Source organism: Trachurus trachurus (genome assembly GCF_905171665.1).
Source record: "Trachurus trachurus genome assembly, chromosome: 16".
Classification (NCBI taxonomy): Eukaryota; Metazoa; Chordata; class Actinopteri; order Carangiformes; family Carangidae; genus Trachurus; species Trachurus trachurus.
Genome location: NC_139902.1, coordinates 28115066 through 28141122, shown reverse-complemented (window position 1 = coordinate 28141122; position 26057 = coordinate 28115066). Strand labels below are relative to the sequence as shown.

The following is a 26057-nucleotide window of genomic DNA, read 5'->3' as shown; positions in this document are numbered from 1 at the left end:
ACCCTGAATGCACCACAACCGGGTTTTTTGTGTGTTTTTTTACACTCTCACAAACAGAGACCAGTCACTTCCCAGTCCAGAGCTGCGTGTGTGTGTAAACACCACATCCTGGTTGTGATGTGTTGTGTTACCTGTAGAGGTGTGAGTCACAGCTGCTCAGAAAAGAAAAACCTAGATACTGTTTATTATTATGAATGATCCCAGTTGGCTGTGTTTTTATCATGTGAACACACACAGAAACACAGAAACATGGACCTCTGATCTAAACTCACAACTTCCCACAGGCCCTGAATGTGTCTGAATCCACATGTACGACCATAAAAGGTCATGTGACACCTTCCCTACTTCTGCTGACTTTGAGCTACAGACTTTAATAAACTTGAGGTTTGACTTCCAGCTGTTTTCTGACATCTTATACACTTTTTAAATGATAGCTTCAACCGCTGCTACGCTTCTTCCTGTCATCGTCACAGTTTCTAATGGAGGTCTATGGGAGCAGGTCACATGGCCTTGTGGATTCAGCTTCAAAATAAGAGTCTAAAGCAGGTAAGAGAAGTTTTAACAGGAGGCAAAAACATAAAGATTGTGATTCTGTGACTTTTCATCTCACACCATCATCTGTTAAAACTTCATCCACATATTCAAAATCACAATCAGCTGTCAACAAGGAGATATTAGTATGTCAACTATCATTGTGACACTTCGCACCAGTACAACTTCAGAGAGTGTGACGTTTATGCTTCTTCATAGCAACACCGGTTCACCAGAGCCTGGTAGCCTTCATTAAAGCAGGTTATCAATTGGACAAAAACTGAATGAACCTTTACTTCAGGACCTCAGGACAAGAGTTAACGTCCACACCAGCACTGACGACAACAACCGATGATGTTCACGGCACAACAGGTGTTCCTAATGAAGTTACCATTGAGAAACAAAGAGCAGTTGAGCACATTGATAGTTGATCATCAAAGAAAAAGCTGTTCAGGCTACACAACACCACCACACACTGACTGACCAACTGACTGACTGACTGACCACGGTTGGCGGTCGTTGGCCATGGCCACACAAACTAATGACTCAGATTAGGAAATACATTCTTGACCACATTAAATGATCAACGACACGATGCCCTCCATTAGGACAATTACTAACACAACTTACTTTATTGTTGTGAACTCTCACATGTGGAGAAGTGATGTTGGGAACTTGTTTCACGGCGCCACTGATGTCAGTGTTATCAAAGTCTTGTTTGTGAACGATGCAGGCAGGCAGCCAATGTCTGTCCAGTTTGAGACGTTGCAAAGTCTTCGTCCTGACAAACCGAACCGATGGGATTAAAATATACACAGAACAAGACTGGTGGTCATCATAGACACACATCATCATCATAATCGTCAGCCCGATGAGGAGATGGGAGAGCTGTCAGGATGGAGTCACACTAACCTACATAAGAGTGATGAGGATCACGTCTCATGTGATATAGAGACAGCTGAACCGATCTGGTTCCTTCAACCGTACGACCACAGAGCAGCGAGGAGCCGCTTTAATACTGAGGGGTGGGGGATGGGGGGTGGGGGGGGTGGAGGACAGCTGACACAGATCCCAGTATCAGAGGGTATCTGGACTGAACTATACCTCCAACACAGCAACAGACACCCACATCAACACTGGCTCAAACTACTGTTGTCGTCAAGAAGACCGCCGTCCTAACCCAAGACCGAGTCAAGACCAAGACTTTGAGGGGGTTGAAACCAAGTCAGGACCAGGACCGGAGCATACTAAGGCCAAGTTAAGACCAAGACTTTGAGGGAGTCGAGACCGAGTCAAGACCAAGACAGAGTCAAGACCAAGACCAGAACATACAAAGACCGAGTTAAGACCAAGACCAAGACTTTGGGTGGTCAAGACCATTCCGAGACCAAACCAGAGCATACCGAGACCGAGTTAAGACCAAGACAGAGTCAAGACCAAACCAGAGCATACCAAGACCGAGTTAAGACCAAGACTGAGTCAAGACCAAGACCAGAGCATACCAAGACCGAGTTAAGACCAAGACTGAGTCAAGACCAAGACCAGAGCATACCAAGACCGAGTTAAGACCAAGACCAAGACTTTGAGGGGTTGAGACCGAGTCAAGACCAAGACCAATGGGGTTAGGGTTAGGTTAGACTGATTAAAATTTAGTAGTCGATTCCGAGACAAGACCAAGACCTTTCTAGGCAATTGAATCAATCAACTGGACTTAGTTTTTGTCTTTGAAGACGTTTCGCCCCTTATCTAAGTGGCTTCATCAATGAAGTGATGAAGCCACTAGAGATCCCTTTAACCTGGACAAATGAGAATTTGCACAGACAAGACCAAGACCGGTTTCTAGTACCACATCAAAACATTGCAGAAGAACTTAATTCAAAGTCAGCGTGTTTTTTTAATGTTTGATTGCCACCCAATGACGACCATCAACCATTACCGATGTGGAGAACTGGGGGGAAAGTGTTTTATAAGGAACCAGAACCTTTTATCTTGATGTAAGAGGAAAGGTTTTTACAAAGAGAGTGAGTGCAATCAGGTGAGTCAATGGTTCCTGTCCAATTCATGAATGGTGAGTTTCAAGTTGTGCTACAGGAAGCAAAACTGACGTCAACTAGAAAACCATTTGTTCAAGCTTTTCACATAGAGAATAAAACAAGTATTTGAATCGATAGATCAATGCCAATCATCACCGATCACACAACTACATAGAAACAGTTCTATAATCTATCTATCTATAAAAAGTTAGTATCAACAACACAGACAGAACAATATAAAGATGTCCTGGACTCTGATAAAGTCTTTATCCTTTGTTCAAATCTCCACATTGTCTAAACTGTAAAACCCAACAGCTCCTGTGTGACGGTTTTCTTTACCAACACTGACAGTCAGTTACATCCCTGCATCGTTTCAAACTGACATAATGTGTACATCTGTTTTAAATGAACCTCGTCGAAAAATATTTTTCCACAGTCAAAGCCTGACACTCCCACACTTTACAGTAAAGGGTATTTATTTTTGCAAAGTAAGCAGGAAGCTTCAGGTCTGAATCAACAGTTCTTAACGTTAACATGAGTTCACCTCGGTAGACGACTGAGTGACGAGGATCAGTCAGCCAGAGGCTGGTTTCTTTTGAAACCAAAGCAACACGTGTTAATGGGAACCATGGGAACAAATTAAAGGAATAGAAATTGTGTCAGTCATGTGATGTTCCACCATGAAATTCAAGTGAACTGAATTGTAAAGGGTTCTTCCACAGGACGTTCCCTGGTTTTGTGTTTTGCTAATGGTTGTGGGGAATTTCTGTCCGACAGAAATCTCCCTTAGGTGTTTCACCACCTACAGAGCTACTAAAAAACCCAGAAGAACCCCCTAGAGACATTCAAGAACCACCAGAACCTCATGAAGGACCACTAGAAACCTTCTGAATAGCTTTTAGGACATCTCAATGAACCTTTAGAAAGTCAAAGGACCTCTGTAACCCCCTTCTCCGACCACTACAGCCTCCTAAAGGATCACCAGAATGTTAAACCCTTCTTACTCATTATGAAATATCTCCTAAATTAATCCATAGGACCTCTGAAGAGCCCCTACAACAACTTGAGGGGCCTCAGGAACCTTTACAAAACCAAAAAAACAAAACCTTAACCAACCTAAACAATCCAAAGAACCTCCTCAGTAGGGCTGTTGGATCGAACTTCGCTATTCGAACAGAATTCAAATTATTTTCAAAATGAGAACATTCGAAGGTGAAAACTAAGGTTCAGATTTGTGCCTTCCGCAATGAACATTGCGACGTTCAGAGTAGTACGGTAAACATGATTTAGTTGTTGTTGTGCACTACGTAGAGCTGCAGTTTCAAATTCACGAGCAGAGTTTTTTTTATTGCCCATTTGTTCGGCTGGGGCGGTGGCCTACACATTCCTTTTTTTCTTTTTATCGATCGATCGATCCGTGGACCACTTATGTGCCAATCACGGATCAACTGTGATCCGTTGAACCACTACTTATAATATTTCGATTTTCCTCTTTGAAGTTTTATATTGAGTTGGTAAAACTTGAGTGTGTTGCAAATGTTACATAACAGATTTGGTTGGAATGCCCTTTAATGGACGCAGGACGTAATAATAAGCTGGTATAGGTAAAAAAAAAAAAAACAGCCCTACTCCTCACTAACCACTACAACCTTGTATCTTGTATTGACCTATTCTGACATAATGGTTCTCCATATTTACAGAACCACAACTGCTTTACTTCATTACACCACCGTGTTCAGTCTGATGAAATATCAGGCTCACACTGTACAGGATGTCTGATCTGTCCCATTCATCACACACTTCCTGCGATATCACAGGTGACGTTGGCTTTGGGAGCCGAGCGGGAAACACTGGAGCTGGGCCAGGACCAGTAACAAACACACATTCATCTACAGGTCTCACCAGTTACAGTTTACACTATACAACCTAATGACATAAATATCATCATTATTACGATGGAGATTTTTTTTTATCAATGGGCTTTTACCGGGTTATTACACTCTTACAAGTTGAATTAACCATTAGAATAAAACTGAAAAACAAAAAGGAAATTTAAATAAAAGGGAGAAAGTAAAGTGAGTTTTGGTGCAGATGAACTGAAACAAAATGTCAGAGCTCAGATTTAATCCACAGCTGGGTAGACCTGGACAGCAGACGTCATGAAGCCCACAATGAGCCCAGCAGCTTTTTTGGACCATCCTATTACATCCTGTGACAGACATGTAAATCTCTGTGGATAATGTGAGAGTTTAAAAAAAAAAAAACTTTAAAATGATGATTAACTCACAGTCCTGAGCAGTAACAACCAAACAGACTCACACGGCTCCTGTGTGATCTCCGTCTCCACGTGAACCTGAGCTGATTCAGTGATGCAGCTCAGACTGATGTCAGTGATTCATTGTATTATCTCTGGGCAGTTTAGGCTGGTTTTTTATTAGGAAGACAGATAATAGAACAAAGGTCCCTCGTGGATTTGAACCTGGCAACGCAGCAGATCATAGGTGGCCTCTTCTTAACCTTTTAGCCAATAAGATGAAGCTCCTGGTTTTGCAGAAGCAGCCAGATGTTGAGAACCACATCCACAACAAAACAAACACTCAGTCTTTAGACGTGAATGAGCATTTTAACAACAGCAGTCAGACCGTGGAGCAGCTACCAGCTCAATGATTGTCGTCGTTGTTTGCACGTGCCTTCATTTACAAAAACACAACAACACATTATATCAATGTAAAAACCATAAACCATGTCCTCAGACACAGACAGATGTTGATGTTAATGTGTGCCATCAACAACATCTGTCACCACATTATTGACAATGGACGTTTGATTATTTATTCCACCGAGTCACCTAAATGAGGTGGACAAAATAATAGGAACACCTGTCAGCATGAACGACGTCTTCCAAAAATGACTCTACGTAGAGTTGAATCAAAACTACGTTTAAAAAGTTTGAAGGAGGGTTTACGGTACTGGTGGACTATTGGCTCCAATTCGGCTTCAATAACTTCAGCTCCCAACAACGTAACGATTAGAAAGGCAGATACTCGAAGCGACAACCTTCCCCAGCTGTGTCGCTGATCTGATCCTGGAGCTGTGGTACTGGAACATCAGTCCACACACCAGCACAACTCCACTACTACCGAGTATGATTTACATCCAGCGTCACTGAGGTTTGTAACTCGGTAAAAAGACAAAACGCTGCAGCGGCAGAGTGCAGTTTGTGCTTTAAAACAACATTAACAGTCTGAAAAATACTTAAGACCGACTCGACTCGACACACTTGTTACTCACCGACACATATAGAGACGGATCAGCGGAGAAAGAGGAGGAAAAAAGTGGTTGTAAAGCTCAGTTGTAAGTCAGGACGGGGAGTTTTTTTTCTGTCTTTGTCACACTTCAATAATCAATCATCAATAATTTAATATCAAATGTTTCTATCGTGAAGTCATAGGGCGAGCTAGTTAGCGGCGAGTCGCTGCAATGTGCACCGTGGCCACGTGACCAACGACTACTACTACGTACTACGATTCACAGTTGTGGAGTTTCGCTTCAAGAGGTGAAGTCGCTTCGTTGACAAAAAGCGGAATCGAGCAGGCGAGCGACGGGTTGGTGGACCCACTGACACACATATCGACTCATTCATCTGTTCGGTAGTAAAACTACAAACACCACTGAAACTCAGATTTTGAGTGAAATTTTCAAAATTGCAACAAAAAAAATAAAAGTAAAGAATTAAAATTTGAAAACACAAGCGCTGCAGGTTGCACCGACGGCACTGAGCGCGATCCCATTCAGCCGCCACACACTGACACACATTCACACCAGCATTATGACATATTAACTACAACATATCCACGCTCTCGTTATACTGTACTGTACTGTACACGGAGGAACGACTCACTGCTACACGCGAACCGTCAGCCAGATTAGCATGACATCGTAATATGGAGTTTACACTGTGTTTATCAGTGCGATTGACTGTGTGTGTGTATGTGTGTGTTTGTATATGTGTGTGTACTGACTCTTGTTCTTGCGAAGCAGGGCAGAGGTGATCCAGGGTTCTGATTGGACCATCCTGCACGAGGGCACGGGCTTGTCCTCCACGGATGATGACGTGATCACCATGGAAATGCTTGGCAATTGTTCAATCCAGCGAGGAAAAACACTGTCAATCAAAACACTCTCTGACTGGTTGGTTGGTTTTGGGGGGGTTGGGGGGTTGGGGGCGGGGCTTGTAAGGGGTCAGGTAACTGTCATCAGGCGTGTTTTTTTTGTCAATCCCAGAGTTTCACTTCAACAACAGTTTACATCCAACTTAAAAAAATCAATGGATCTTGAAATGGTGGGAAACCGACCAACCAATCAATCAAAAGGCACCGTCTTCTCTGGCTTTATTTCTTCTTCTGTGAGATTTCTTTTTTTTTTGTTATTATTATTATTTCTTTTTTTTTTTTATTATTTGTGACTGTGGTTTCTAAGGCAAACAACTGGTGTACAGGCAGCTCGTCTCTCTGAAGTAAAAATATAAAGGATGCAATCTCTGTCTTCTGTGGAGTTACACTAAAAGATATAGATCTCTCATTCAACATATATATTCTGTTTCTCTGTGGGAGTGGGGTGGGAGGGGTTTGTGTCTGTATGTGTGTGTGTGTGTGTGTGTTTTGGGGGGGGGTAATAGAATATTTGGTTAGTCAGGTTAGCTTTTAGTTACGTTGGTTTCGGCAGTTTCATGCATTCTCTCTTTGTGCTGGAGGTTCGTACCGCTCCAGATCGCTGGTGACCGACAGTTTAGGTAGTCGAAAAGTAGACCTGTCTTCTACTCCGCTGTGTTAAAGTTAGAGTTTGAGCTCAAAGTCCAGGGGGTGAAGGCATAGACTCTACTTGCTTATAATAATAATAATAATAGTAATTATAATAATAGGTTCACTTAGTCCGGGACTGGTTTAACCATAGGTACACAGCTAGTAGTCCTTCAGACATCTTTTAAAGTCGTAATCCAGAGTAAGGTTTGTTTGTGTGTCCCGTCCGGGTTTTAACCAGTAGGACACAGGACAGCTAGTATTCCCAGGTTACCAAGTCTCCATGGTGGGATGGTGGGGGGTATCATATGTTTCCAACAGGTCTCAAATAGATTATGAGTTCATCCAATGTTGTTGTTGCTGTTCTTCTTCTTCCAGATGACTTTAAGTTAAGCACACTAACTAACTAACTAGCTGCGAAAATGGTCAAAGTCTGTGTGTGCTAACCAGGCTCGCCCAGCATGCTGCCAGGTGGGCTGAGCGAGGTAGTGTGACCAGAGTGGAGGAGGACGAGGACGGGGGTGGTGGTGGTGGTGGTGGAGGGTGGTGGTGGGGGGTTTGGAAGAAGAGAAGGAGGTGGAGGGGAGTTGGGTTTCCAGCTGCCTGCTTTTACCCCATCCCTTACACTAAAAATAGCTCCAATTACTGGCGCTTTCTGTTCTGGTGGGGTAGTGGTGGTAGGGTGGGTGGGTTGGGGGGGGGGGGGCTGGTCACTGGACAGAGTAGGGCAGTGTGGAGTGATGTTATCACTCAGATTAATCCAGTGACACACACACACAGCCCTGCGTTGGCACCGTCCCACTGTGGGGTGTGCTGTGGTCACTCACTCAGCTCTCAGCTCCCCCCCGCCCCCCCCAGGGGTGAGACGGGACCCTGTTGTTGAAAAAGCCTGATGATAATAATAATACTAATATTGTGATCCACGTACACTGCACACGGGGAGATCTCTGTGACGACAAGCAAGTAAACAGAAACGTCCACTGCTACGTGTTGATTTCACAGAGACCTGTTCCTCTTGAGGGGGGGGTGGGGGGGCAACAGATCTAGATCCGGACCAGTAGGGACACTGCAACGCACTTAACAAGCCTCTTGTCCCTGGGAGTGAGGTGGTTGGGTTGGTGGTTGGGTTGGTTGGTTGGTTGGTTGGTTGGTTGGTGGGTGGGAGTGGGGTAGGGGTAGGGGTGAGGTGAGAGGGGGGGGTTCTGCCCTCAAACACTGAGGGCAGAAACTGGGCTTTAGAAAAGTTCAGATCCACAATCCAGAGAGGAGGAAGGGGGGGTCAGAAGAAGGCAAATGTTTCCGCACGGGCAGGATTGCATTATTATTATTATCCAGCCTGCTGCATTATTATTATCCCCCTCTCCACAGTCCAGTCCAGTCCGGGTCACAGTCCTCTGTTTACCCCCGCACTGAATCCAGGAAGGAGTGAGTCTGTCCGTTCGTCCTCCCGAGGTAAAATCACACCAAAGTGGGAAAAAAAAACACAAAACAAAAACAAAAAGCGTCTGAATTGCGACGAAAAAGCCAGAAAATAAACTTGAAACTCGTCTCAAAGTGAAGAGTAGAGAAACCAGACCCAGCGGAGTTCCTGAGCTGCTGTCAGCCGCCTGTGATCTCCTCCTGACGCGCCTCTTCTTCCGTCTGCTTCCGCTCTCTCCTACCGTCCACCTCTGCTGCTGCTCGTCCGTCTCATTATCACTGCTGGGGAGAGTTTTTCTTTTCTTTTTTTCTTCCAATTATTATTATTATTATTCCTCCGAGGTGGAAACCTTCAACTGGGGCGATCAGGACTCATGTTTCTCTCTCTCTCTCGCCCGTTTCCCTTTCCGTCGTTGCTTCTCCGTTAGACGGAATCTGTGCTGCTCTCCCACACGGCTCCCCCACCCTGCTGCGATACGGACTGTACCATGTGGCCGTGGCGGGGGGGGGTGGGGGTGGTGTGTATATATGTGTGTGTGTGGGGGGGGGGGGGAGACTCGGAGTTGCTCTGTCTGGCGCAGCCTCAAGAAAGAGTAGTCATGGTGAAAACCGGCACTGATAATAACGCAGTGACATTACTTAGCCACCAATAATAAACTCACACTAATTGTATTATTATTAATTTTTTGGTGGGCGCCATATCCGCTGCCCCCGAGTAAAAAAAAAAAAGTTAGCAGGACGGTCGGTGGTAACCTTCCCTCTGACCGCAGTAGTTTGTTCCGAGCAGACCTCTCCTGTCCTGTCCATTTATAGTAACAGCGGGATATATATACTGGGAGACTTTATATACACGCATACATAGACAACCTGTACTTAATTTTAATGAAACCTTCCCCTTCCTTCTACAGTTTCATGGTTTTTAGAGAGATAGGCTACATATTAATAACAACTTCCCGTGGGGGGTCATCAGCAATAGGTTGTAGGCTACTTTTCTAAACTTATCAGCCTCTCTCAGACAAATGTTTTCTATATAGAAAACGAGAAAAAGTTATAATGAATGCTGCTGTTGTTGTTTGTGGAGGGAGGGGGCTATAGTGGAAACTGAAGCTGTGTTGATAAACGACATTAAAACCCTCTCTCTTCTTCTTACAGTAGATTTATGTGTTAAGCCTACTAGTTTAAGCTGGACAAAGTTTAACCCGGTGGATACTGTGGAGTTTTTATTTTCTGTTTTGTGTATGTATGTGTGTGTGTACAGTGAACAAGACAGCTGGGGTTTCTCTTCTTGCCTTCACACAGGCTCATTTTGTTCCTCCAGTCTTTGAAAAAAAAAAAAAAAAAAAAATACTTCAACTTCTCTCTGTGTGCTCAGCTCGGCTACAACACGCTCGCTCCCTCTCTTTCTCTCTCTTTCTCTCAGTCGCTCTCTCGCGCTCCCTCTCTCTCTCTCTCTCTGTTGCTACCCGACGCCATGGCAGCTGCGCAGCGATTGGCTACTTAAAGTCCCGTCCTCGGCTGTGATTGGCTGGCTGCCGGGGTTCTGTGGGCGGGGCCGCTCGGCTTAGTTTCCCACTGTCTCTTCAAACGGGCGCGATGCAGGAATGACGCGGAAATAGTTTGAAGATGTCAGGTAGAAATGGAAATAGGGAGGGAGGGTGAGGGAGGGGAAGAGGAGGAGGAGGAGGAGAGAAAGAGAGAGAGAGAGGGGCTGCTAGAAGAGGGGGAGGGGAAGGGAGGGGAGGGGGCAAAGGCTTCCATAAGCACATGGTCAGTGAGTGACTGTGTACAGCTGAGGTGTGTGTGACTGCAGCTCCTCCACAAAGCGGCCAAAGCTAAAAGTTGTTACTGTTGCTATCCGAGCATTCCGGCTAAATCAGGCACAATGCTGCCTGGGAACAGCTCGGCACACAAACACTGTCATACACCAGCTGACACCCCCTTAAAGGAAAAGTCACCCTCAAACACACAACCACTCAACTGCACTGACAAATGTGTGTCACTTCTTTTTCTTTCTTTCTTGCTTTCTTTCTTCTGCCTTTATCATAACATATACATGTATATAGAGAGATAGTTTTTAACATCACAATGATACAATATTACTGTATATCAATTCATCAATGGATAAGGATTCAATTCTTTTTCGATACAACAAAGTGATATCGATACACTTTGATTTGATTCAGGAATCGGTGATCGATATGAGATGACATCATTAACACAACCACTTAACATTTCATATCAAATAATGTAAAATATTTTTATTTCTGAGCTCAAACCAAGACATTTGAGTGAAAACCAGCCCTCCTGTTCACTATAAAGTGCCACATTTTTTGATTTATTCAGCTTTATACAGTTCTCACCTTCTATAAAAAGTAAACTGAATGAACATTAAATTCATATTTGTTTACATTAAAGACGGATATTAGTGTGAACCTCACTACTATTTAGAGTCAGAAACAAAATAGTTTTATAACTGGGTGATTAGCTACACATGTCTTTGCAAATGAAATATGAAACTGCAGCAGATACTCGTTACTCAGATGTCCCAGGGGAATTTCAAAATAAAGGCATGCCTAACAAATTATGATGTATCGATGTCTGATTGATACTATTGAATTGTTGATCATTGAATTGATGTATCGATGTAGATCGATGCATTGTTACATCTCTAGTCGAGACCTCATAACTGAGCAAAAGGTGAGTGAAAAGGTTGTAGAGATCTTTCTATAAAACTGTATTGATCATTGCTATTTATTATTAGTTTCTCTGTCTAATTAATATGTAGGACTGTTGCAAACTTTTTTTTAAATTCATGTAAAGCAATTTGAGCTGCAATGCATGTCATAAAAGGTGCTCTATAACTTCAGTTAATAACAACAATATTAATATGTCAGAAAATATTAAGAATAAATAGAAAACCTTGCAGTTAATAAGATAATAAAATAAAGGTGTCCAGGTCAGCTAAAATAGGAACATCTGGAGGTAAAGTGTGAGTTAAAGTTCCCTAAGGATAAAAGTAAAGAAAGTTTTAGCTCCATGTTACAGGCACACATTAAGACTTGGTAACATGTAATGAATAAGGTCTAGGTCACAGGTCTACTGCACTTTGCCTACTGTGATTACCTCCTGTACAAAGGTAAGAGCTCCCATGATAATCCTGTGGCTGAAGTTTGGGAACAGCAGTAACAGGTTCTTCTGTTGTTTATTGCTGCAATTTACAACTTCATTGCCGCGATGTTATATCAACTAGAGCCTGTACTGTTTTTAAGCCATATTCTAATACTGTGCATGAAGCCCTGATATGGTAACCTGCACCAACAACTGAGCTCAGTGTCATTTAAAAAAAACTTCAGTTTATTATTAAGTGTATTTCATGTGCAAAACAAACTTCAGCTCCAGACCCCCATGGTCCAAAACTCTCCACACCCACATAGTGAGGAACAGGTGACCTAATGGTGCTCTATAATTATAAAATAGTCCGTCTCAGAGATAAGTCATAAACAAGCAGGAAGTAACGTCACCGAGCAAAACACAGCGCAGCAGCAATGTATGCTAATCACATCCAGATGTGTCACTACAGGAGGTCTGCTTCAAAAAAGGCCCAGTGGCCAGCTCAGGGCGAAAAGGCGTAAAGCATGAAGCATGTTCACAAGTTAGTTAAATAAAATCATCTCTCATCCATTGGGTTAAAAAACTATAAATCTCCACAACAATAAAGAACTAACTACTTCTGATGGAAAAGTTCAGGTCCAAACAGCGTCACCAACTTAATATCTTCACGAAACTTTATTGAACTAATAAATTAACTGTCCTCTTATAGTAAAAGGATCACAGGTGCAGACCAGTTTGCCATATGTAGAAAACATAATGCAGAAACACCAGCACTGGGACAAGAAGAGGAACCGTACTGTAAGTAACATTTCTTACATGATGGCCTTGAAGGCAACACAGCAGCTGTTGCTATAGCTTTTTTACTTTAAACACTCTGAGCTAAGTTCACACTGTTGATTTCATGACTAAAATTAAACACTGAACATATAAAATTGGCACTATTACCTTTTTTCATCAGGAAATGTACACAGGGACGCCCACAAAGGAAATAAAGCTTCTCTATAGATCAGTGACAGGAAAATGTGCACTGAAGACGCTGCTCCACAAGTGAGACTGTTCAGACTTTTACAGTGACTAAAGATGACCAAAACCAGGACTTTCCCCACCTGAGCATGCACGCTAATTTGGATTTTTTTTATGTCAGATCTATTTCTTCCCTCGGACACATAACAACCAGGATACAAGAAAAGTAGCCGGGGCAGAAACACAGAAGGATCAGGGGGTGGAGGGGTGGAGGTGGGGGGACACGGTGCTGTGTGCATATCTGTGTTTGCATTGAGCAGAAAACATGGAGGGTTACCACATTTCTTCTCATCATCACGCAACACAAACCCCACAATTATCTCAGCTCCACAATTACAGACAGATGAGCAACAAGTGAAGAAGTGTGCGAGCTGCGATGACGGGACATTCATATACAGTACAACACACACACAGACACACACACACACACCACTGTCCTGTATTAGGTTCACAAACTGTTGACCACCACACACTGAGCCATTATTATCTTCAGAAATGTAGTTTCTGATGTATGTCAATAAAAAACTTTTTTTTCTTTTAATGTAAGGAATAACAGTTAACATTTATAAGCAGTTTTAAAACTCACATAATTTGTACATTCAGTAAAATGTTAACTCAAAGAGTTCACAAAAGAAAGTAGAAAAAGGTTAACCAGGATTTTAATATATGGTATTTATTACACTGATTAGTATACTGTTATAAATAAAAAGGCACATTGGTACATATAATAATAATAAATAAGCATTACAGTCCTTTGTGCTCTAACGCGTCTCTCAACATGAATCATCACTATCTGAATCTGTGTCTTAGCATTTTTAGGGCTTGATTCTGTTGAGCTAGAGCTTTGTTAAAAGGACTTTGCTTAAAAATAATAAAATGAAATAAAATGTAACTCCTGATTATTCATTTATTTTTATTATCATTATTTTTTAAATAAATGCTAAGGAGCGCCTGTAAGGGTCTGCACAAAGTGAAATGCTGCTTCAGTACATGTTGGGTAATGATACAGCACAGCCTGTGAACAGTGGACTTAAACAGGCTGTGTGTGTGTGTGTGTGTGTGTGTGTGTGTGTGTGTGTGTGTGTGTGTGTGTGTGTGTGTGTGTGTGTGTGTGTGTGTGTGTGTGTGTGTGTGTGTGTGTGTGTGTGAATTAGACGCAACCGTTTCCTGCTCTCCTCTCCGCTCGGCCGCTCTCTTCTCTTCCCTCTCGTGCCTTCTCGTTGTTGTTGTGCGTGTGTGGTGGTGATGATGATATTAGTGAAAATGTGAACAAACGTCAGTATTTTCCCTTCGCACGGTGGGTGAATGACTGAATGACTGACTGAGTGACTGACTTGCACTAAGTCACGTTCAGCGGTACTAACGGCCAGACAGCGGAGATTACAGCGGCAGCGCGGGGAGGCAAGCAGACTCGGAGACTCACGTGCCTTGCAGCAAAATTCCACCCGGCAACTATACACTGTACCATGGCAACAGCCCTGCCATTGGTCCCCGGTGCGTTTTCAAATGACCAATGGGATGGCCAGCCGCGGGTGATGCTTGTTGCTAGGTAAACATGATGCAGAGGAAAGATAGAGGGAGCAGAATTACCATGCTGCTACTGCAGGGTGCTTTTCAGCGAGGAGGAGTGGAGAGAGGAGCTCTTCACACTCCGACACAGCACAGCCTTCCTCTCCTCTCCTCCTCTTCTCCTTCTCCTCCTCTCTCTCGGCACTTGGCGGTGCCAGAGAGACGAAAACAAAACGAAGCAGCAGCAATGACACAGGCAAAGAGGAATAAAATAGAAGACTACTGGGTTACAGCCTCTGGGAATGGAGCTGCCACAAATGCCATTAATGTACATTTAGCTAGCTAGCCGGTTAGCTTCGAGAATTAGCATCCCCTCTGAAATCACGTTACTCAAATAAAACACCGATATAGGACAAAGTGCTACACTTTGAGCTAATGCAGAAATGTAACATATAGGCTAATATATATGTTCCTACCGGTATATCCATAGGGAAGATATTAGATATACATTTATAACATACCGGTACACTAAAAAATAAATACAAAGAAAAATCTGTTTTTCACATGGTATAAGATGTTGCAACCATGTATTTAACAATATATGAAAGTACATATATATTTAATTTATTTAGATACGTTTATTAATACAGCAAAGATAATAATAATAAAAAAACTACAGTACTGTATGTTTCCTTTTTTATTTCCACATTAATTTGGACATATTTACACACAAGAAACTGGATTTTTTTCAACATATATTGACACATTTATGTAACATATGTATACAATATAAACAAACATAGGCCTACATAGAAATAGACATATATGTTTGTATAGGCTGAATATATGTGTCAATATATGGAATTGTGCAAATTTCTAATAGGTCCCATGTACGATTTCTACATATGTGCTTTTTTTTTATTTAAATAAAACTATTCATATATCACATTAGTGTGGGTGTTACAGGAAAGTTCAGACCTAATGCTAACGCCACTATAACCTACTGATCTAAAAACATGTCAACGTCAGAGGGAAGAAAGCCCCGACCAGGAAATGATGCTCCAACATTTCAAAGATCATGGAAAACATCAGGAACATCATGGAGAGAGAGACTAACACTATTAGACAAAATAAATAAATACAAATCAGAGAAATTTAGGAGGTTGTGGTCAAAATGGGTCATTGGTACATTAGCTCACAGACACCAGACCTGTTTTAATTACCTGGCTTAATTGAATAGTTTAACTCGACTATTAAGGAGAGTGTGTTGTTAGTGGATCTTTATGGATGTGTGTGACATATTTTGTTCAAGTTTATAGTAAAGTAAGTAAAGTAAAGTAAAACAAAGGGTAAAGTAACAGATTACAGTGTCTATGTCTCTTGTTTTTTCAGTCCTGGACTGTTTGACCTCCATGAAAAATATAGAAAACAAACACGTTCACAATGGGAAACCAGTTTGGATAAGTAAATGTGAAGGGACTCAGTCAGAAGGAGCTGTATCTGATTACAGGTAGTTACTGTATTGATGCCATGCATGCTCATATGACCGTCCAGCAGACGTCCCTGCTCATCAGCTGTTTGTGTGGGATCACGGTTTAGATAAGGAGATGATTCAAGGATCTCAGACAGACTCTTATTCAATATTATCTGTTTCAGCTGTGGGTCACAGTTTGACCTGGTTTCAGGATCCTACAGTTGTTCTTCTCACGACCCTGGCGGTGAATGATCTGCTCGTCTCACACGGGTCCCAGTACACCGCCCTCACTGCTGCAGGACATGTCCTCTACCAGAGTTTCCATCAAAGCTGAGATCGACAACTTTTATTTCAAATCCAACTGTTAAAGGGATAGTTCACTCAACATTCAAATTGCACTCATTATCTACTCACCCTCATGTCGACTAAGGGCAAATCTTGCGCGATTTGGACGGACCAGGAAGAGGAGCTTCCGCTACAAACAAGCTTGAAATATAGACTTATTTAATTTTTTTCGGAACAATTTCGCATTTCGGGGCTTCAATACAAGACGGACATTACATACGAGCAGCATGGAGGTATTTGGATGTTTTTTGATGTGTCTTTTTGTTACGAAGACAGTTGGTATCCATTTGCAACCGTTATATGGACATGCACTGCTACGCCGAGACCCCCTGTAACTCAGAGAAGCCACGGATAACTCTGAAACTTCTCCCAGCCCTTAGTCAACATGAGGGTGAGTAGATAATGAGTGCAATTTGAATTTTGGGTGAACTATCCCTTTAACAGACATGTGTGGTGGTTGAGTTGTTACATCCTCTGGACATCATCAACCACCTTCACAGAAAAAACAAAAACCCAAAGATCTGCCAGGTCTCATGTTCATGTATCACACTACTGCGTTCAACCACAAAAACACAGCGCAGAGGAAACCGACCCTTCACAAGTGCGAGCCTTAAAACCAATAAACCATCTTCAGATTGCATTAACGTATCCTCACTCATGATCATCAGCACCTTGGGGTTGAATATATAACTAATTATATTTACTCAAGATATTGTAGTTCAATGCTGAATCATGTTACACTTCTACATCAGTCCTCACTTAGCCCAACCCCTGAAGGCGCCACAGGTACTTTCCAGCTTCAACATCTTCTCAGCTGTGAGAGATCGTGGATCAGGTTAAAACCATCTCTGAAACTCTGCAGAACAGAGATGTGATGTTTATTGTCCGACCACTTCATTCTCCGATCGGTCAGCTGTGTGCAGGTGAGATCGTAGACAAAACCTGTCCTGAACTTCTCCTATATCAAATATCTGCTTTTATTACCTGTATTAAAATAGTTGTATCCAATGTGGTTGGATGAAAGGTCCTTTTTACTACGTGACTAGTTAGGGGAGGGATGAACAGTTAATCAAAAATATATAGTGACAATAATATTATAAACTACTGTTTGGCCAAAAGCAACATCCAAATCACACAAGGGAGAATGTAAAATGTGTCACAACATATCAGCTATATCACAATGAAATATAGCATAACATTCTTTGACAACCTATAATGAGCAGATAAAATATAGCATACAGTAAATGAACAAATCCAACAGAATATAAAATACCAGTAGTTTTAAATTAGCTTGAGCTAAATAATACTGTATGGGCAAAAAAAAAACCTGTGCTTCATGTTGTGACGTGCCAAAAAATACATACGATTTACCAACCAAAAATCTTTTAATTAAAATATTCTGTAACTGAAATAAAATAAATCAAGGAAACTTAAATGCGGCTCCTAAATTACAACAATAATTTAGTGCTGAGTGAGGAGTCTACAGGTTCAATAAGTTAAATAAAAGAGTGAAAACATACTCTTTCCAAGAAACCCTTAGGTACAGCGCCATGGTTGTCATTGACTTTGTAAAGTCTGTCTATTATGACACTAATGTAGACAAGAGGTCAATGGTGGACGAAGTATTCAGATTCTTTACGAGTAGGGCAAAGTAGAAACAGTCCAACTGGAGCTTAAAAGTTTTATTTTTGTAGTTTAATTCATCCTAGCGGTTGGTACAAGTCATCAGAACAAACATGTAAAAGTGTGATCATTTGTTTCACTTGTTTTCCTTTTCAAAAGTTAAATAAATGAAATATTGTGATTGCAGTTATGACTGAGATAAACCATACACACAGGTTCTGAAGTCACTGTTCACGTACAGATGTGTGAAGTTAGGTTTTAATCCAGGAAACTGATTTAAATCCACAGTCATCATCACTTCAGCATCAGACACAAATGTGATCATGATACCAGTAAATGATTTGGTCAATACTTTATCCACCACTTGGCCACATAACATCGTGTGCCTATTGAATTATTTAAAGAAAAGTATTTTTAGCCATGCTACTGTGAGGCTCCAATTTCGGTCTGTCCCACATTCACTGTTGGTCTGTCCACCAACTCGGGTCCAGACTGAAATATGTCAACAATCACTGGCTGCACGGCCTCAAGTCTTGGCAGCCATGATGGCCACAGATTCAGGAAGTTAGAGCCGGGGTCACTGTGACGATCCTGTGATTTGTTCCTGGAGAACCACCACCACCACCGCCGCCGTCGCCGCCACCACGAGGCGGATACTCGTGTCTCCAACATTGTCCTCTCCAACTATGTCTACACCCACTTGCTGCGTGGACGTGACATGTGGTGCGCACACACACATTCATGGTCCTGTCAGGATGAACTCTGACGACCTCTGTGATCGGGTCGGGTTTCATTGCGTCTACCACTTCAGCTTCAACTTTGTGTGCATTGATATCAGAGGGAAATTCTGATCAGAAAAGGCCAGATCAGGTGTCCGACGACCTTTAATGTTACGTTTCTACTCTTCTTGTTGTAGCTGTTAATATGTAAAACCAGGTATTTTCCTGATAATTCTGCCTGGTTCCTTGACCTGCTATGTAAAACAAAAACGTGTATCAAGTCAAGTTAATTCAATACAATGATCAAGATTTAAAACTTTGTCTCACAATGCATCATGAAAATAACCTTCTCTGTTGTTAAACTAAATAAAGTAAGTGACTGAATGACAGCATAACTACAAGTGTAAACAATGGCTGACAAGTATTATGAAGAAAAAGACACTCGATCATGTCCAGTATATCATTACAGGAAGTACGACTATAGACCAAAGGTTTTATTTCCAATCGTTTGCATAATTGGTCAACGAGAAAACGGCTTCAGTGTCTTCATGACAAAAGCCGTTTTTGCTGTGCGTTTGTAATATGTGTCTGTAAAAGTGGTGAAATTCAGTGTTGGATTAAAACGTTCCCGTGCCATCCTGTTCCTCAGTCTTGGAGGCTTTGTGGTAACCAGAGAGTGAATCACAGTTTGTTAATCAGAATATCTGATCGGGATCAAACATGAATATGTCTGGACCTCCGTGAACAGTTGGCCGTTTGGCCAGCAGCCGGGGCTTATGGGAAGCTCTGGCTATTATTTCACTGTACAAAAGACCTCAATAAGAAAGGCTAATGTAATATTGGTTATGGAGGCATCTGGGGATTATGAGGTGTTGGTACCGTATGGCATATAGCCAACTACATGCACATACACAGGAGGGTGAGTTTACAGTTAGAGTATTAATAATCTACTTAAGTAAAAACAACTTCACCGAGATCATCACTCAGGTTTGAATCAGGTTCTCCGAGTCCTGAAGTATTAACAACATCTACTGGACACATGGTGTCTCTGGTAGAGTGGTGCACATCAATACAATAATATACGAGAAGTATCTTATGCACTGATAAAGCCAAACTAGACCCAGTGTCCCTAGTGATGGACGAACACAGCTAGCACAGCCACGTTCTCCTTTAAACGGTGTCTATGAGTCACTTCTAACCTTCAGCTGCATGGCCCCATTGGCCCATGGTCTTCGTTCACCCAGTGGACTTTGGTCACATATAAGTGGTTGTATACAGGTGGGGTTTGTAAATCCTGGGCCCTTCGTTTCCCCCCAGGTCGGCCACTGACTTGTCGTCCACCACGACCTTCAACTGATTCCTGATCCTGAGGCTGATTTTATTCTGAAGAGACTATAAAACGTGGATTCTCAGAAACCTACAGAGCTTCTAGCAGCTTAGCCAAACTGGACACCAGTGGAGATCTGAGACCAGATCAACAGATGATGCAGGTTTGTAGAAGATCTGGTCAAAGATTAAACCCTTAAACTCATCAAGGCAGCACAAAGACCAACACTGTCTCCGTCAGTGTAACCTCTTCCATACAAAGTAATGTTTGTCATGTTTGTATTGATATTTTATCAATCACTTGTGCTTGGTGTTGATTAATTAATTTATACTATGTCACTTATGATTCAGAACTGTGCAATTGAATATTTCCCAATTACTATCAGACAATTTTCTCTAAAGTTTAGTTGCTTGTTGATCAGTAGAGTGGAATTGATGCGTATTGACATGATCTCCTTAAAAGCAATCACCTGTAATTATTGTCTTTGGCTGAGAGAGGATTGGTGGAGGATTGGCCGGTTACACTCAAGATGATCGGCGTAAACTCGATCAAGGTTTCCCTAATGCTAATACGTACCTGCTGTGAACCAGTGAACTCTTGACTGAATGAACCCACAAACAACTACCGTACTTTCCGGACTATAGAGCGCACCCGTATATAAGCCGCACCAGCTAAATGTTAAAAGAAAACACAAATATAGGCCGCACTTGAATATAAGCTGCAGGTTTTCATGTTGTAACATGAGATATTCACACAGAACAGACAGTAGGGAACTGTGCAAGTCCGCTCGCTTTTCCGCTGTTTTGGTTAGCGCTTTTATGTGCGGTGTGCATAGACAAGAGCTGGGACACCGGGGCGGGGAAAAAAAGTAGCGGCTTATAGTCCGGAAAGTACGGTAACCGAGTATATCGAACCGAATAAAACCATTTAATCGACTATTATAGACTTAGTTTGTAGATGGTTAGTGGTCCACAATATGAGTGAAGTCATTAGTTTCTCTGCAGAGCTCCATGTGTTGGAGGTTTTTGAAGTTCAGGACTCTTTCCATGAGTTGGGGGGACATAACACATTTGGGCTGGGTCAGGCCGGCCCTCTACTGGACGTGTATGTAAAGCAAATGCCGACATGTAAACACTCAACACTCACGGAAACACCAAACTATCAGCTAACACACACACAGCGAGATGTTGACAAGTCGTTTTAGACGTGAAGCGGCACATGGATAAATCCCTGACTCTTAAATACAGCACAAACTACAAGCCAGGTTGGTTCATCTGACAGGTTGGCTCATCTAAACAAGTGTCTGACATGAGCAGACACACACACACACACCACCAACACACACTCTGAACCTCAGACCAACAACAACACACATCGGGTTTACTAAACTGGATCCTGGAGCCAACATTAGGCTCAGCCCGGTTATAGCTGAAGGGTTCAGTTGGGTCACAGTTCTGCTGTTACAGTCGGTCCATATGAGCCTGTACAGCTCTGGAATAACACATGTAACACACACACACACATACACACACACACACACACACACACACACACACACACAGTGTATACATATATATACAGGCACTGTTGCCAGGCGAGACATAGTCAGGTTCAGTGCGAGACCCAGAAATAGAGTCCCAGTAAGGACAGGTGGAGGGACCACATGCAGCAGCAGCCCTCTCGCCCAAATTACCCCGACACACTCAGACCGGGAGGCAGGACCGAAGACCTGAGGACCAGGACGAAAGTGTGTGTGTGTGTGTGTGTGAACATGTTTGTGACACCAGCAGAGACACAAACATGTTGTGTGTCAGAAGCACGTGCATGTCCAGTTGCATCACGGGTCACATTCAGGGGAAGCCGACAGTGGACCGATGTGGACTTCAACACACCAGCTGAACGGAGACATTTTGTCTAATTCAGCCACAAACCGAGGCCTGTAGCTCCTCTCTGCTCTGATGTAAATGACTTTGATCTAAATTTAGACGAGCGGTTAGGATCAGACATACTGTATATAGGTTCACATTCAGGGTAAGTCTCTGCTCAGGAGGAGTAAACAAAAGGTAAACTGACAAGAACTCAGGATCCGTCGCCTGTGCTTCGACACTTCAGCTGCCGTCCTCACGTTTTCCTCCACGGACGGTTTAACTGCTTTCACTCGCTCAGCTGCTCGCTCCTTTAAAAGCCACCAGCTCCAACACTTCACCTGCTTTCAGCTCTCAGTGCTCAGGCCTGTGAAAAACTTGTGTTGCAAAACATTTTCACACCTGGTTTTTCAGACTATTCAACAAAACTTTCACTTGAGGTCACAGATTAATTGAAAGGGTTTTTACTAACACCTGCTTCAATCCTCCATAGCCGGGGCATAATAAGGTAAACTTTTGTGGTTCTGACATGAATCAAAGAAAAGTACAGGTGTGTCCATTTGCCAATTGTACAGACACACCAGGAGGATAAAAGTGTCACAATGGAAGGAAACCTACGAGTGAATGAATTAAAGAGACCCCGAGGAGTTTGCTTTGGGTTATAAAAGAGTCTCATATTAATGTGGATGAATCTACGTTACCACTTGTTAATGGGTCCATTTTCGATAAATATTGTCTTTATAGTTATTTTGATATTATTATTTAGTGGTCGACTCGTCCAGCATTTCCTAGTTTCAGTTTCCCGGACGCTGCCCGGCGGGTCATGGGAATAACGCCGCCGGATCGCTATTTGGCATCATTTATGGTCGGATCTACGACGGTATCTGATCGTCTTCAAACCTCCGACTTTCGTTCTTGATTAATGAAAACATTCTTGGCAAATGTTTTCGCTTTCGTCCGTCTTGCACCGGTCCAAGAGACTCATGGGAAATGTAGTGGGAAAACACTTCGCTTTCCAAAACTCCTCGTAGTCACTTTAAAAGTTTATTTTCAGGAGAACAGAAGCAAAGAAAAAAAAAGTGAACAATCCAGGTTAAACTTGGCTGAGCACCGCCCGGACCTCCAACCGAGAGGCAGACCGCTGGAACGACCTTCATCTGAAGCTAAACAATGATATTTATGGGGACAACTCATTAAACAGACTGGACTGATGCAATCTCTACTGTCCATCAAAATCAAAAAAAAAAAAAGTCAATCAGTCGGTGAACTGATCCCCAGTAAACACACCTGTACCAGAGCGGCCCACTGGGATCGGTCCTGGTCTCTGTAAACAGCCGGTCTGACCACTAAGGGTTGTGTTGTACCGGATTGGTCAGAGTGAGTATAAATGTATAATAAACACTTAATTTAATGTTTAATGTTAAATCTAACCCTCTCCCTCTCTCTCTGTCTCTGTGTCAGTGTGGTGATATTTTGCAGCAGTGGGCTGCCGCTGCAGAGTGCACATAAAGGAAACACAGATTCAGATATCTGCCATTAGTCACACAGTGGCCTCTGCCTGGGTGACTCAGTGTGTCCAGGTGGACGAGGGCAGCCACAACTGAAGCCACAGAACATATAGGCTACATTCATCCAGATATACAGTATATACACATGTCTGCTGTTGCATTCACTGACCATCTCTGACTGACATGCACATGCTCATTTTTCAGCTTTAAAGGCCCCATGGCATGAAAAATGTGATTTTGGTTATTTTTTCGTGCTTGGGGAGGTCTCTGGGCCACGTATATACTGCCCCATGCATCAAACTGGTCATAAACGGAGAAACACACACCGCCCATTTGTAGGAACATTCTCTTTAAGACGAGCAGATAGCACTTCCTCCTTTCTGTGATGTCACACACAAGGTAACTCCGCCCACCGTGACCAGTTGTTTTTTTTCAATTTGTATGAATGCAGCTTAGGTTTCAGTTACTTGCCTGTGATTGGCCCGACCACATGCCACTCTAAAACAGTCGGCCAATCAGAGGAGAGGTTCTCATTCTCTCTTCTGATTGGCCAAATGACCTGTGCCTGTTAGAACTCCAGAATGAGGCAACAGAAAGGGGCAATATAAACGATATTAAGCAGATCACAGGTACTCAAAACCAATGATACATTTTGTTAGGGATATCAGCAGGTAAATAAACCCAGAGAAAAGTGCACAGCATGGGGCCTTTAACATTAAAAAAGTTTTTCTCCAAAGAACTTAAAAACTGAACCGAGTTGTGTAGATGAGACGAAAATACTATATCAAATAGATATAGATCAGAAGCAGGTGTTTCTATTTCATGTATTGTCCTATAACGCATCATGGTTGATCAATATACATGACATGGTGTCTTCTGGTGGATCAGTCCTGGACCAGTTTTTATTCCCACTCACAAGACCGACATTTCACTCTGAGCAAAACAGTCATATATTTGTTTTGTCAAATAACTGTAAAAAAAAATCTATTATATCTTGAAATGTTGGTTCAATACCCGGTGATCAGCTGACCTCACCTGTGAGCCACTTTCACAGTAAAAGCCTGAGCTGCCTTCAGTCACATTAGGACCGTGGAAGAGTTGAATTCATGAGCTGTAACTGGTATGGAACTCATCCATTCAAACACCCGCATAAAAATCATTTTCAATGTTAACAAGACTGAATGTTTATGTTCAAATTTAGGACTGAAATTTCTTCAAAAACTTTCAAACCGACTTCCTGAATTCGGGGGTCTTTTTTTCCCTCAATGTTCAACTTCCTAAGTTTTTAGTAAATTTACATTTAGTTTGAAGTTGTCAAATTCAAGTGTCAGGTACTCAACACTTCAGGTGAGATGACTGGTTTCCTGTTGGTTAACAGCACACGGTGCAGTCAAGTTGTATTTATTTTTAGAGAACCAAGTCTCAGCAGGTGTCAAAAAAAAGTTTTACTAGTAATATATAATCAGATTGTATTGTATGTTTCTGCTTGATCATAAGCCAATAGTTCTAATTTGTCACATGGCAGAGTTCAATGTTCACTAATCTAAATAGTGAGAGACTAGTGGACATCCATGTGTCTGAAGGGACAAACGGAGCTAAGTAACGTAGTGATGTTCAGGTTTCCAGTCTAATCTCATCAGCAGGACGACACGGACTCGACTGTGTTTATCTACTGGTTGACAGAGACAGAGGACGACCCTCTGGTGGTGGGCTGGTCCCACGTACAAAGTCTCAACAGGTCTCTGTGATGTCATTTATACGCTGATCAGATCAGATCAATCATATGACTCATCCACTTAAAGCATCATCATCCTCCTGAGGCTGAAACCGGATGCTGCAGTCCCTCCACCGGCCACTAGACTGAGTCTCCAACTGTGAGTCAATCCCACATAGACTCCCATGTTAAAATGTCCAACTTTACACCCTGGTATCAAAACAGTTTGGGTCTCTACGGCTCATTTCCTGCTTCATGATGACTGTACGGTTTTTATACAACTCATCTGTCTTCATTTTATTGAGGGTTAAAAGGAGTCTTCATAACGGAGGGCGTGGCCTCTTTAAGCTACTCCAAACATGCCCCATCTTTTTCTCCATATATGGATTATTTGGGAGTTAGGGGTTGAAACAGACACGGCCAAGATGGAGACGATGGAACAGCTTCAAACCATTTGTTTCTGTATTAATCTATCTGACATAACTTCAAGGTCTTTAAATGGTTTCTGGACATCACACAGGTGCATCACAATCTGAATTTAAACTCTAAAATAAAAACCTTTAACGTTACGTTTCTGAAATTGTACCATTTGATTCAGACTTCCACCAGTTTCTATAACTTGATGAAGGTGGTGTTCAAAGTAAAATATACCTAAAGATCCTTAAATTTCAACACGTTGTCGGTAGTGATTTAATGTCTAAATTCACAGTAAATCAGATTATCGTGGCAGTAATTTGTTTCCACAGAACGTACCACCCTTCCCGAGGAACAGATAAGACACAGGAAGCTGAAACTGAGACGATGGATGAAGGACGTCAATCCCCAAAATCTTCAACAGAGGTTGTGTTTGTGGTTTAACAGGTTTAACAGTACCACACAAGGTACTTGACCCTTGACCTGACGATGGCATGGAGCTGCTCTGGAGCTGTGCACTGGTTTGTCAACAACATGTTGTCCTGCCATTGTAAACCCAATCTGTTCTGGGCCACCGACCACATCTGAGCTGTTTATCGATTATAAGTTCATGTATTTTTAGATATTCTTTCTGCTTAAATCT

General features: G+C 42.3%; 2 protein-coding genes across 3 annotated transcripts in view; one reads left to right on the top strand and one right to left on the bottom strand.

The window, feature by feature from the left end:
- LOC310999494 (aldehyde dehydrogenase, mitochondrial-like) overlaps positions 1 to 26057 on the top strand; it is a 166320-nt gene that overhangs the window by 82588 nt on the left and 57675 nt on the right. The gene's annotated exons all lie outside the window — the stretch shown is intronic.
- Positions 1 to 26057, bottom strand: part of dyrk1b (dual-specificity tyrosine-(Y)-phosphorylation regulated kinase 1B) — a 54376-nt gene that overhangs the window by 21314 nt on the left and 7005 nt on the right. Inside the window, exon 1 of one of the 2 annotated variants that reach the window (XM_083989931.1) lies at positions 6587 to 9216. The exons of the other annotated variant lie outside the window; for it this stretch is intronic. Coding sequence (XP_083846057.1) covers positions 6587 to 6689 — 103 coding nt within the window. The 5' untranslated portion in view covers positions 6690 to 9216. Of the gene's footprint in view, positions 1 to 6586; positions 9217 to 26057 lie in introns of those variants that run through there. 2 annotated transcript variants of the gene reach the window in all.